Source organism: Amblyraja radiata, chromosome 17, assembly GCF_010909765.2.
Source record: "Amblyraja radiata isolate CabotCenter1 chromosome 17, sAmbRad1.1.pri, whole genome shotgun sequence".
In the NCBI taxonomy this organism is placed as follows: domain Eukaryota; kingdom Metazoa; phylum Chordata; class Chondrichthyes; order Rajiformes; family Rajidae; genus Amblyraja; species Amblyraja radiata.
Genome location: NC_045972.1, coordinates 6,173,719 through 6,186,804, shown reverse-complemented (window position 1 = coordinate 6,186,804; position 13,086 = coordinate 6,173,719). Strand labels below are relative to the sequence as shown.

General features: G+C 44.9%; 1 protein-coding gene across 2 annotated transcripts in view; it reads left to right on the top strand.

Moving 5' to 3' along the window:
• spire2 (spire type actin nucleation factor 2) overlaps positions 1–13,086 on the top strand; it is a 123,736-nt gene that overhangs the window by 4,882 nt on the left and 105,768 nt on the right. The window contains exon 1 of one of the 2 annotated variants that reach the window (XM_033035657.1): positions 8,479–8,867. The exons of the other annotated variant lie outside the window; for it this stretch is intronic. Coding sequence (XP_032891548.1) covers positions 8,582–8,867 — 286 coding nt within the window. The 5' untranslated portion in view covers positions 8,479–8,581. Of the gene's footprint in view, positions 1–8,478; positions 8,868–13,086 lie in introns of those variants that run through there. 2 annotated transcript variants of the gene reach the window in all.

The following is a 13,086-nucleotide window of genomic DNA, read 5'->3' as shown; positions in this document are numbered from 1 at the left end:
AATAACGGAGCTGGCGGCCTCGGAGCTGGGGCAGCGGCTGCGACAGTGGAGACCCGACCTCGGAGCGGGCAGCGGCAGTGGCGACCCGACCTCGGAAGGTCGGCCGCGGGCCCGGTGGACGACATCGTTGGGAGCTCGCAGGTTGGTGATCTGTTCTCAGGAGCTCCCGCGACAACAGCTTCCTCCTCTGGACTGGAGGGTGGTGGCTTCGACCACCCCGGGCCGTGAACCGGCCCGTTCTCGGAGCTTGAATTCAGCCGCGGGACTGACATTACTTACCATCGCCCGGCGGGGTCACAACATCCGAAGCCTGGATCGCCTCAGCGCAGAGGGAGAACAAGGAGGAAAGAGACAGACTTAAGACTTTTGCCTTCCATCACAGTGAGGAGTATTCAACTCACTGTGGTGGATGTTCATTTGTGTTTATTGTGTGTTTTTGTCATTTTTTTACTATATGTAGGACTGCAAGGCAACAAAATTTCGTTCAGACCAAAAGGTCTGAATGACAATAAAGGCTACTTTGACTTTGACTTTGATTGAATGGTCCCCAACCAAAGGTGTTATGGATCACGGCTGTTACTAATTACATCAGAACTGACATAATTCACAATGTCTCAAAATTAAACTAGTGTGTGGAACTGGAAATCATACAATACAATACAATACAATACAATACAATACCTTTTATTTGTCATTTGAACCTCACATGAGGTTCAAACGAAATTTGGTTTCTGCTCTTCATGCTCTTCCCTCATCATAAGTTTTGTAAACCAATGTTGGAAAGATCTGGCTTCTGACTACCTGCAACTTATGGATAACATTCCTGTGAAATGGGAATATTAAACCACATGGATTTGAAAAACATCCTCACTTATTTTGTGAATTTCAGTTGCTGTTTTCTATTTTTTATTAATGGGTAGTCTCAAACGTATCCAATATAAATTCTTAGTAGCCAAGAAAGGGGAGACAATTTTGGAATTTCTAATTCCCTTCAATCATTCAGCGCAGCACTTAAGGCCATGATTTTATCAAACCATGCCTCCATTCACAATGCACATCTGAAGTGCCCAGATAAGCAGTTCATTCTGTAACTTGGCAGCCTACAACACTCATCACTCGACTTCAGTCCATGTAATTTAACTGCTGTAAGTAAAGTGCTGTCAAAGTTAAATTAAACATTTTTGAAATAAATAATTGAATGTTGATAATTAGCAGCTCAGATCCAGATGTATGCATGTCCTGCTATTGCCCATTATGCCTTCAAGGGCAGTTTTGGACTGGAATGGAAGTGAATACTTTGTCACTTGTGACAAGTCACAGTTTAATTCTTTGCTTGCAATACCCAAAGTAAGCATATAGTCACCACATAAAGGGCACTGACAAAGCTACAAAGTACCCCTGCCTGCCCCTCCTTTGATCCTCCCCCCCCCTCACCCTGGGTCCTCCATTGTTCTCCCCCTCCCTCTTCCCCCTCCCTCTTCCCCCCACAATTTACAGCTTCCAGTTAACCCCTCGATGTGTATTTGGGGTGTAGGAGGATGCCCAAATGGTCACAGAAAGAATAGGCAAGGTCCACAACCACAGATCACCCTCGGTCAGATTTTGGCACGGGTCACTGGACCTATGTGGATGCAGCCCTTTTGTATACAACCATTTCTGCCACTCGTCCCCATAACTAACATATAACTAGTTTTAACCAATGTTTCTTCAAAACTATTTGACTCCTGAAAATGTTCTTATCTTTAAAAAATAAAAATAAAAAATAAAATAAAAAAATCTTTAAACAGGTGTGAATTATCATTGTGTTTTTTTTAATGAATGCTGGTATTTTTAAGGATTTACCTTTTTTAATTGCTTTGAATTACAAACAAGCAAATTATTTTGTCTATCCATGGTCTCCAGAGACGCTCCCTGACCTGTTTAATTACTCCAGCAATTTGTGTCGTTTTTTTTGAAAAACCAGCTTCTTTCTAAATTATATTTTTGGTCATTTCCCCTCATTTTCCCTTTCACTGTGGGCATTCAGGGTTGGGAATAAAACAAATGGTTAGATTATATCTAGGTTAGGTATAAAATAAATTTGATACTTCAGATGAACTGTAAAGCAAATCCATCCGTTTATAACTTCTGGTGGATATTTCAATTATTTTCCATTATTCAGAACCATTAAGGGCGTGTCCCACTTAAGTGATTTTTTTTAGATGACTACAGGCGACTGCCGAAAAATCTTCAACATGTTGAAAAAGTTTTGGCGACAGTGGCAACAATTTTTGCTGTCGTAGGTTGTCGCCAGGTGTCGTAGGTGAATTCCATTAAAACTAGTCCCTGGCAGCCGCCTGAAGAGTTGCCTAAGTGGGACAGGCCTTTTAGTCTCTCTGCCCGGTGGCAGTATGTGTTCAGCTTCCATATCCCCTCTGAAATGGAAGCTGAACCAGTGGATTGAGAGAAGTGATGGCTTTAGTGGTTTAATTTGCATTCTATCATATCTGAACTATGACTTGACCTTCAATAGTTGTAACAAATACTTTTACCCATTCACCATCTGTGTATCTGCAACTAAGCATTATCACTCCCTGTTCTCATCTGCCAGAGCAACTTACGATGATGTCTCGTTTTCACACCTTACCTTCCATATCTCTGTCTCTCCCTCTCCCCTGACTCTCAGTCTGAAGAAGGATCTCAATCCAAATCGTCACCCATTCCTTCTATCTGGAGATGCTGCCTGTCCTGCTGAGTTACTCTAGCATTTTATCTTTGTCTATCTTTGGTTTAAACCAGCATCTGCAGTTCCTTTCTACACTTACTTACTGTCCCAGAATTCTGGACTGAAAGAATGACACTCCAGGTCTGCAATAAAAACACTTCTCTTAACTCTCTTCTACTCCACCTTCACAAGAACAATGGATTCATGAATTTCTTTGTCACTAAGACTGAGAACATGTAGACGACTGACTCGGCTCCTGTTCTTGCTTCTTAGCCACCAACTATTCCCCACTGCTCTCGTAATGAACGTGCATTTTGCTCCAGAATCTCTCTACCATCCCTCTTGACCTCTGTGTCTTGTCAATGAGACCCATCTCTTGCTTCCCTGACCTAATACTGTGAAATGGCTGATTACATTTCCGCTCTGGTCTCCAGATTGGCTGATTATTTCTTCTCAGCTATTGCCCCGCTCTCTTTCAAAACCAGCATCACATCAGCCCATCGTTCAGAAAACACCTTGACCCCTCTATGCTTCCCAACTAATTTACAATCTCCCAATTAGAGCCTCCCAAAGTTGTGTCCATCTTACCCAGCAAGCCTGGCTTGAGTTCACCACTCAAAGTGTTGTCCCTGTTATATCAAATGAAACATCCATAACCAATGTCATTGAGGTACCTGGTGCAGATTTGACTAAGGTATCTGGATGAGACCATGGTTGTTAAGCCCTTTTACCTCTGTAGTCTCGCCTACAATGGAATTGCATACAATGACCACATGGCACCTTTTCCTCTGGTGGGTTCAGCATCATCATCGAACAATATCGACCCCTGATAACATCAACTTTATCTTCCTACTAATTTATACCCTTCATTTCTTTGAAATTCTCAGACTGTTTGTCCAACAGTCATAGAGACACCTTGCGTACCTTGTTTAATATTGTCTTTGTTGATGAGAACTAGGGATCACTGATGTGATACCAGTAAGTAGCTGATAGACACAAAATGCTGGAGTAACTCAGTGGGACACTATCTCTGGAGAGAAGGAATGGATGACGTTTCGGGTCAAGACCATTCTTCAGACTGATGTCAGGGGAATGGGCGGTACATAGATAAGGAAGTGTATAGATAGGGCAGAGTAAGGTGTGAACACAGGACAAAGGGAATGGAGCTCAAGGAAAATGTAGAATGTAGATCATTGTTAGTTGGGAGATATAACAAAGTTGGATCTTTGTGCTGAACATTGCAAATGGTTGCTTTCTGATGGCAGATTGGCAAATACACTTTTGGCCTTGTGACATTTGTAGCCTTATTTGCAGTCATGAACTGCCTTCTCTTTGGATGTGATCCAAATGAGTGTTCTACTGGTTTGATGACTAAGGAAAAATAGTAAGGGAGCTGTGAAAATGTTTTCAATTTTTTGTAATTGCCTGTCCCATTGTACGAGGTAATTCATGAGTACCCCCGAGTTTTCCCCTGATTCGAACTCGAAGAATGTCCATAGCGGTTCCGTAGGAGTTCGTAGATGTCTCGTAGCGGCTCGTATGAGTAAAAAGTAACGATTTGTTTCATCACGAGTATTTTTTTTACTCGTGGACATTTTTCACAGTGTTGAAAAAACGTCACGAGTTTACCAGATTTCTCGAGTACCTACCGTTACTCGTATGAGCCGCTACGAGACATCCACGAACTCCAACTGACCCGCTATGGACGTTCTCCGAGTTCGAATCAGGGGAAAACTCGGGGGTACTCATGAATTACCTCGTACAATGGGACAGGCCCTTTAGGGTTGCACCAGAATGATCTGCTGCATAATGACACTGCAGAGTAGTCTGTAACGAGCAAAACTCAGGGAGTGGATTACACAGGAGCTCCAAAGTGAAATCACGAGACATGGAGATTACAAAGATCAAAACAGATATTGATGCTTGAAATCAAGATGGGTATTTATCATCAAGGTAGGCAAAATGAAATGGGAAATTATTGCCCTGTTGATGGCAATGAATGAAACTTTATGAAATGGTGATGAATATAATCACTCCTGTGACCACCATGATAGTGTTATATATTCAAAAGGTACAATGATGTCCTCCGTCCACGTAATTAAATGTAGTAAGCTGTACATGTTGTGTCATTCAGTGCTGAGAAATTGCTTGTAGTGGAAGTTCTAATAATAATAATAATAAATTTTATTTTTGGGCGCCTTTCACAAATCTCAAGGACACCTTACAGAGATTAACAGGAATAAAAAACATATAATCAGAATAAAATAAATAATAAAGACATCACAGAAACACAAATTAAAAACAGAATTCAGTCCAAAAACAAAAAATCAAAAACACAATGTGAAGAGAGAGCAGCGGCAGCTAAAGCGTGCCAGCGTCCACTCTCCCTTCCGACAGCCATCTTGAACAAAGATTAACAGGATTACTTACAGACAAAAAAATCATCCCCCCACAATGGATACCACTGTGGAGGAAGGCACAATGTCCAGTCCCCAACCCCAAGTTCACCCAAAGTCAGGCCTATTGAGGCCACCGCAATTGCCTCTACGGAGGCCCGATGTTCCTGGCCGTTCTCACCGGGTGGTCTTGCCCCGGCGTCGCGAGAGTTCTCTCAGCGGCTGGGCCACCTGGAACGGCCGCTTCCTAGCTGGAGACCGCGGCTTCCGAAGCCGACAAGGCCGCGCCGGTTTGGAGCTCCCAGGCTCCCGATGTTGAAATCGGCGCCGCCCGTTCCGCTCCGCTCCGCAGACCCGCAGCCCGGAGGTGTTGAACTCGGCGGTCACCGGAGCTCCAGCGCGTTGATCCAGCGCGGCGACCCAGGAAAGGCATCGCCCGCTGCGCTCCGCGATAGCGCTCCAGCGCTGTGCCGCCACTGAGGCCGAGGTGCTGGGCGGTCCCCGCCAGGAAACGGCGCTCCAAGCCCGCTGGTAGGCCACGAGGACGGGTCGACGGGCAGCCCGGAGAAAAAGCTGCCTCACCGACCAGGTAGGGACCTAGAAGTAAAATTGCCCCGTACCCCCCACATTAAAAAGTCCATTTCTCCAACGGACGAAACACAGGACTTACTAAAAACGTTTTAAAAAAGCGAATTAAACGGACGGCTGCTGGTTAGTAGCCGTTCCCCAAGATGGCTCCTCCTCCGTTCTGTGATGTACCTGTGCCAAGTCATTTGCATTTTGTGTGACTAAAGTCGATTGGGATTACGGTACATCTGATTTTGACTTTGGCCCCATAAAAAGAGGCCAGATAATGTAATAAATATAGACTAGATTCTGAAGTCGGCAGGAAATGGAGTTAAATACAGCCCAGTAGTGCACAATGGAGTGAGCTGACCTTGCCCCTTTCTCCTCAGCTGTTGTTGTTGAGGTTCAGCTCTGATTGAGGATTTTGATCATTGTTAGGTCATAAAAGTTAAAGCATCCGAGGATGAATCTTCTGAAGAAGGGTCTCGACCGGAAGCATCACACGCTCCATCTATCCAGAGATGCTGCCAGAGTTACTCCAGCATTTTGTGTCTTATCTATTCTTCAACACCATGTTCACTTTAAAAAGACACAGTCCACTACAATTAAATTGAATGCCCAATTCATCCTGTCAATTCCACAAAGGAACATTTGTTACTTTCCACTAAATGTCCTTCCAAAGGGGACACTGGAATAATCTAGGCAAGGAAGTGGTGAATAGATTTTACGGGTAGCACAATCTAGACTGAGATTACATGAAAGCTTATTGGTATCTAAGATGTTTAAGAAAGAGCTGCAGATGCTGGAAAATTGCTGGAGAAACTCAGCAGATGAGGCAGCATCTATGGAGCGAAGGAATAGGTGACGTTTCGGGTCTCCTATTCACCTATTCCTTCGCTCCATAGATGCTGCCTCACCCGCTGAGTTTCTCCAGTTTTTTTCTCTACCTTTGATATCTAAGATATTCTGTTTGTGGAACGACTGTTTGGGAAGGGTGTTGTACATTGTAAATGCTCTGGTGAGAGATTGAAAGTATTGCTCAGGATAAGACCTTTTGTTTTTCAGATGCTTTGAATATTTAGTAAGAGCACACACAGTATAGGAGCATTGGGTGGTGTCTATTATAATTAAGCCACTGTGTATCAACCAGATGGATATAATTCTGAGTTTTTACAAGACTGTTTGAAATTATCCACTGTAATGAGTTCATTGTGGTTATTAACTGCCAATGTTTGGTCTTCACTTTGCTCACAAACAAAACAAGCGAGCTTCTGATGTTGGAGCAAAACGACACACCTCACGCAGCTCACACCTCGGACTACCAAACATGCTAATATACCTGCTTACCCACTTGCCAGAAAACCCTTCCTCACTAAAGACCGGGCCCTTTTTCAACACATAATTGAATAATCCCTGCAGGAAGGAACTGCAGATGCTGGTTTACACCGAAGATAGACACAAACATTCTGGAGTAACTCGGCGGGTCAGGCAGCATCTCTGGAGAGAACGAATAGGTGACGATTCGGGTCTGAAGAAGGGTCTTGACTCTTTTCCTTTTCTCCAGAGATGCTGCCTGACCCGCCGAGTGACTCCAGAATTTTGTGTCTATCTTTCTGAATAATCTCTGATCCACAAAGTAGTTTTTAAATTATTTTTACTCGTTTAGGTAATGAATACAATGTTTTACAATTTACCCCGACCTCCCAAGGTATATTTTTTAAAAGGATCTCCTAAAACTACCAACAGTTGGCATTCACTCTCTTTGGCATGTTGTGCAGTCGTTGGTGGTCCTGAGCCAGGATTGTGATGTGCAGGAAGGAACTGCCTTCAGCCTTGGATGTGTAGGAAGAAGAGACACAGATGCAAAATAAATTAGTGCCTCTCATTTCTGCATATATTGAGAACCACAATGTGTAGCTCATGCTGACTAGGATAAAGGAGGCTCTTTTTAAGATCAATCAGTACATGAAGAATAAAATGGTAGATAGGAAATATGAATTTTTGACTGTTTGTAGTCGGTATGTGTAGGAAGGAACAGCAGATGCTGGTTTACACCGAAGATAGGCACAAAGTAACTCAGTGGGACAGGTAGCTTCTCTGGGGAGAAGGAATGGGTGACATTTCTTTAGAAGAGTCCGAAGAAGGGTCTCGAAACATCGCTCATTCCTTCTCTCCAGATATGCTGCCTGACCTGCTGACTTACTCCAGCATTTTGTGCCTATCTTCGGAAGGTAGTGAGATGTGCGGGTGGACATGTTGGCTGCTGGGATGTCAGGGATGGGCAATGAGAGTGCTGAAGTCTGGCGTTATTTGTCGCCAGTCAGGGGCGATCTCTGCCTGGATGTTGCTGTGTGTTTCTGCCACGGATGACGAGGATGTCGCATGTGCCCGCTGCCGGACAAAGTAAGTGCGGTGTGTCGGAAGGGACAGCAGTGTCTGGTTTACACCGAAGATAGACACACAATGCTGGAGTAACTCAGCGGGGCAGGCAGCATCTCTGGAGAGAAGGAATGGGTGACGTTTCGGGTCAAGAGCCTTCTTCAGACTGAGAGGGTGATACAGAGACAAGGAAGTGCAGGGTGTGAAAACGAGACAAAGGGGATGGTGTTGAAGGATAATAGTGGCGAGTGGAGCAGTCAGGTTGGCAGTTCAGTGAGTACTTTTCTGAAAGGTGGTTTATTGTGTTCTGAGCTGCCTGTGGTGCCTGCCAGTGACTTCTCTCCTCCCACTCGGCGGTGTGTTGAGGAGACTGGGCTGGCCCAGAGCGGGGCCGCCCGCCCGCCCGTCACATGGTTCTTGCCGACTGACTGACTGACACTGGAACTGCGGACCGGCGTTGCAGCGGGCTGGCTGGCTGGCTGCGTCGCTGGCTGTTGTGGAAACACAGGAGCAACGCTCGCCGAGTGGAGATGAGATGGCCAGGTCAGCCAGTGATGGGGAGCCCGAGCAGCCGGTCGCCGGCTCCGGCGAGGCGCTGGAGCCGCAGGTACTCCCCTTGGACGAGATCCTGAGAGCGTACGAGCAGCCGGTCAACGAGGAGCAAGCGTGGGCTGTGTGTTACCAATGCTGCCGCTCTCTGCGCACACACTGGCCCCGGGAACAGGTGCGGGTCGGCCGCGTCCGGGAGCTCGCAGCCATCCTCCTGCACAGGGATGGCACCGTGTCCTTCTGCGGGGAACAGAGGAGCTCAGCACTTGCAGGTAGGGAGCAAAGCAGCAGCTAGCCACATCACCCCCTTCAACACCAGTCCCAACACACTGATACTGTTCACAACAGCTCACAACATCACCCCTTCAACACCAGTCCCAACACACTGATACTGTTCACAACAGCTCACAACATCACCCCTTCAACACCAGTCCCAACACACTGATACTGTTCACAACATCACCCCTTCAACACCAGTCCCAGCACACTGATACTGTTCACAACAGCTCACAACATCACCCCTTCAACACCAGTTCCAACACACTGATACTGTTCACAACAGCTCACAACATCACCCCTTCAACACCAGTCCCAGCACACTGATACTGTTCACAACAGCTCACAACATCACCCCTTCAACACCAGTCCCAACACACTGATACTGTTCACAACAGCTCACAACATCACCCCTTCAACACCAGTCCAAGCAGACTGATACAGCTCGCCACATCACGGTTTAAAGGAATCCTTCTCATCATTATTTATGATGGAGACCATGGAAGCGAAGGAATTAAGGGAAACGAATGGAGTTTCGGAATGTTTCCGCATTACAATGGAAAAGGTGTCGGTGGCCTTTAAGTGCATAAGCATAGAAACATAAAGGTGGATAAGTTCCCAAGCCTGACCAGGTATATCCTAATATATGGTGGGAAACAAGGGGGGGAAAATGCAGCAGCCCTGGCAAAGATATTTGCATCATCTTTAGCCATGGGTGAGATACGAAGGCTGGAATTGTGGTGATATTGTGTCTTTATTTAAAAAAGGGTGAGGATAGTTACAGATATGGGTGAAAAAATACCCAGTCCCATCACACTGATACTGTTCACAACAGCTCATCACATCACCCCTTCAACACCCAGTCCTACCCAGCACACTGACACTGTTCTATGTACCACAATTAAACATCATTCCCAAGGATATGAATATTGGTTCCTCTAACTCACCCCTGCATTCCCCCTCTCCTCGCTCTCCATCCCTCCCCCACCCAAGTCACACCAGCTTTTCGTTCTCACCTGGCAAACAGCTAACAATGGCCTGTTTCCTTTATCATCCTTACTATTTTGCATCTCTTTAATTCATTTCTATATCTCTCCATATCGGCTTCTATATCTCTCGTTTCCCTCTCCCCCTGACTCTCAGTCTGAAGAAGGGTCTCGACCCACTCCCTCTCTCCAGAGACGCTGCCCGTGCCGCTGAGTTACACCAGCGTTATGTTTCCATCTTCGGTGTTAACCAGCATCTTTCCTACACACCAAAGATAAAATCCCACCGATCAAATTCGCCAGTGGTGATCAGAAGCAAACGAGAACCCCGTTTACAGCGATCTGCTTCTGCAGCCCCAGACATGATAGACGCTAGCGATCCAGTTTTGGGGCCATTGGCTTGAGCGGCTTGACATTCATTCGCCTCGTTAATGCATCCGCTGCGCAGTACTTTACAGTGGAGCTGAAGGAAGTGGGAACCGCCGAGTCAAACACGGGTTCATCACTAGCTTCATGCGTGTACCACCACGCAAAGCAAAACATTGCCCGACATCACTGAGCGCCATGCATAATTCAAACACAGATTATTTCCAAACCAATTTCATACTTCAGGCTCCAGTGATTTCACTTCCAAGGATGTTTGGATTCCTAAACGCAAATGGATTTTTAACATGTAAATTAATTGTTACTTCAATGTGCCAAAATTGACACGGCATTTTAAATTCTTGATTCTATAAATCTTAGGCAGGGAATTATTTTTTTTTAAATCCAACTGTTTTTTTCTTAATTGATTTTTTATTTTTAATAAGTTGTGATATAAATGTTTTGTATCGATTTATTTTAATCTTATTAAAACATTTATTTAATGTTTTTTTAAGAGAATAGTTGTCCAGGCTAGCTCTTTACCCGACTAGAGACCCAGGAAGAGATAATTGGAAGATATGTGGAAGATCAGAGTTGTTTTGAAGACAATTGCAAAGTCATTATTGTCATACATTTCTCATGCTTTTGAGAATCATGTGTTTTCTTGAATAAGTTGCAGTTTATAATTTATATATTGTTTAAATATTGTTGACAAGAGCTGGAAAGGGTACGGAGAAGATTTACAAGGATGTTGCCAGGACTAGAGGGCCTGAGCTACAGGGAGAGGTTGAGTACGCTGGGACTCGATTCCTTGGAGCGCAGGAGGATGAGGGGTAATCTTATGGAGGTGTATAAAATCACAAGAGGAACGTATCAGGTAGATGCAGAGTCTCTTGCCCAGAGTAGGGGAATCGAGGACCAGAGGACATAGGTTTAAGGCGAAGAGGAAATGATTTAATAGGAATCTGAGGGGTAACGTTTTCACACAAAGGGTGGTGAGTGTATGGAACAAGCAGCCGGAGGAGGTAGTTGAGGGAGAGTCTATCGCAATGTGTAAGAAGCAGTTAGACAGGTACATGGATAGGACAGATATGGAAGGAAATGGGCCAAATGCAGGCAGGTGGGACGTGTAGTTGGGACATGTTGGCCGGTGTGGGCAAGCTGGGCCCTCGGGCCTGTTTCCACACTGTGACTCTATAACACAGTTTGGGATTTAAGTTTGGAATGGAGCTTAATGCGATGGTACTTGTTATGTAACAGATTCACTCTCAGCAGAATTTGTGCTGCCCAGCCCAGGATGGCTGCTTAACTGTATGTGCATTTAATGGACAATGACTTGGAGTTTAGGGATGCAGCTCCTTGGCCCATTTAGACCATGCTGATCATGAGTCACCTATTTACACTAGTTCCACGTTATCCCACTGTCTCATCCACTCCCTACACACGAGGGCCCGCTTTTCTTCCACGTTAACTTCCATACTGCATATCTTTAGGATGTTGGAGAAAACCAGAGCACCCAGATGAAACCCACGTGGTCACAGGGAGAACGTGCAAACTCCACACAGAGAGAACCCAAGATCAGGATTGAACCTGGCGCTGTGAGGCAGCAACTCTACAAGCTGTGCCACAGTGCCGCCCTCATTTTGTTGACTTGTTTTGAGACTCCTGTCACTGATGCATTGAAAAATAACCACAAAGAAGTATAAAATATAAAAGTGGATAAGTCTCCAGGTCCGGACAGGATATTCCCTAGGACATTGAGGGAAGTTAGTGTAGAAATAGCAGGGGCTATGACAGAAATATTTCAAATGTCATTAGAAACGGGAATAGTGCCGGAGGATTGGCGTACTGCGCATGTTGTTCCATTGTTTAAAAAGGGGTCTAAGAGTAAACCTAGCAATTATAGACCTGTTAGTTTGACGTCAGTGGTGGGCAAATTAATGGAAATGATACTTAGAGATAATATATATAAGCATCTGGATAAACAGGGTCTGATTAGGAACAGTCAACATGGATTTGTGCCTGGAAGGTCATGTTTGACTAATCTTCTTGAATTTTTTGAAGAGGTTACTCGGGAAATTGATGAGGGTAAAGCAGTGGATGTTGTATATATGGACTTCAGTAAGGCCTTTGACAAGGTTCCTCATGGAAGGTTGGTTAAGAAGGTTCAATTGTTGGGTATTAATGGTGGAGTAGCAAGATGGATTCAACAGTGGCTGAATGGGAGATGCCAGAGAGTAATGGTGGATGGTTGTTTGTCAGGTTGGAGGCCAGTGACTAGTGGGGTGCCACAGGGATCTGTGTTGGGTCCACTGTTGTTTGTCATGTACATCAATGATCTGGATGATGGTGTGGTAAATTGGATTAGTAAGTATGCAGATGATACTAAGATAGGTGGGGTTGTGGATAATGAAGTCGATTTTCAAAGTCTACAGAGAGATTTATGCCAGTTGGAAGAGTGGGCTGAAAGATGGCAGATGGAGTTTAATGCTGATAAGTGTGAGGTGCTACATCTTGGCAGGACAAATCAAAATAGGACGTACATGGTAAATGGTAGGGAATTGAAGAATGCAGGTGAACAGAGGGATCTGGGAATAACTGTGCACAGTTCCCTGAAAGTGGAATCTCATGTAGATAGGGTGGTAAAGAAAGCTTTTGGTGTGCTGGCCTTTATGAATCAGAGCATTGTATAGAAGTTGGGATGTAATGTTAAAATTGTACAAGGCATTGGTGAGGCCAATTCTGGAGTATGGGGTACAATTTTGGTCGCCTAATTATAGGAAGGATGTCAACAAAATAGAGAGAGTACAGAGGAGATTTACTAGAATGTTGCCTGGGTTACAGCAACTAAGTTACAGAGAAAGGT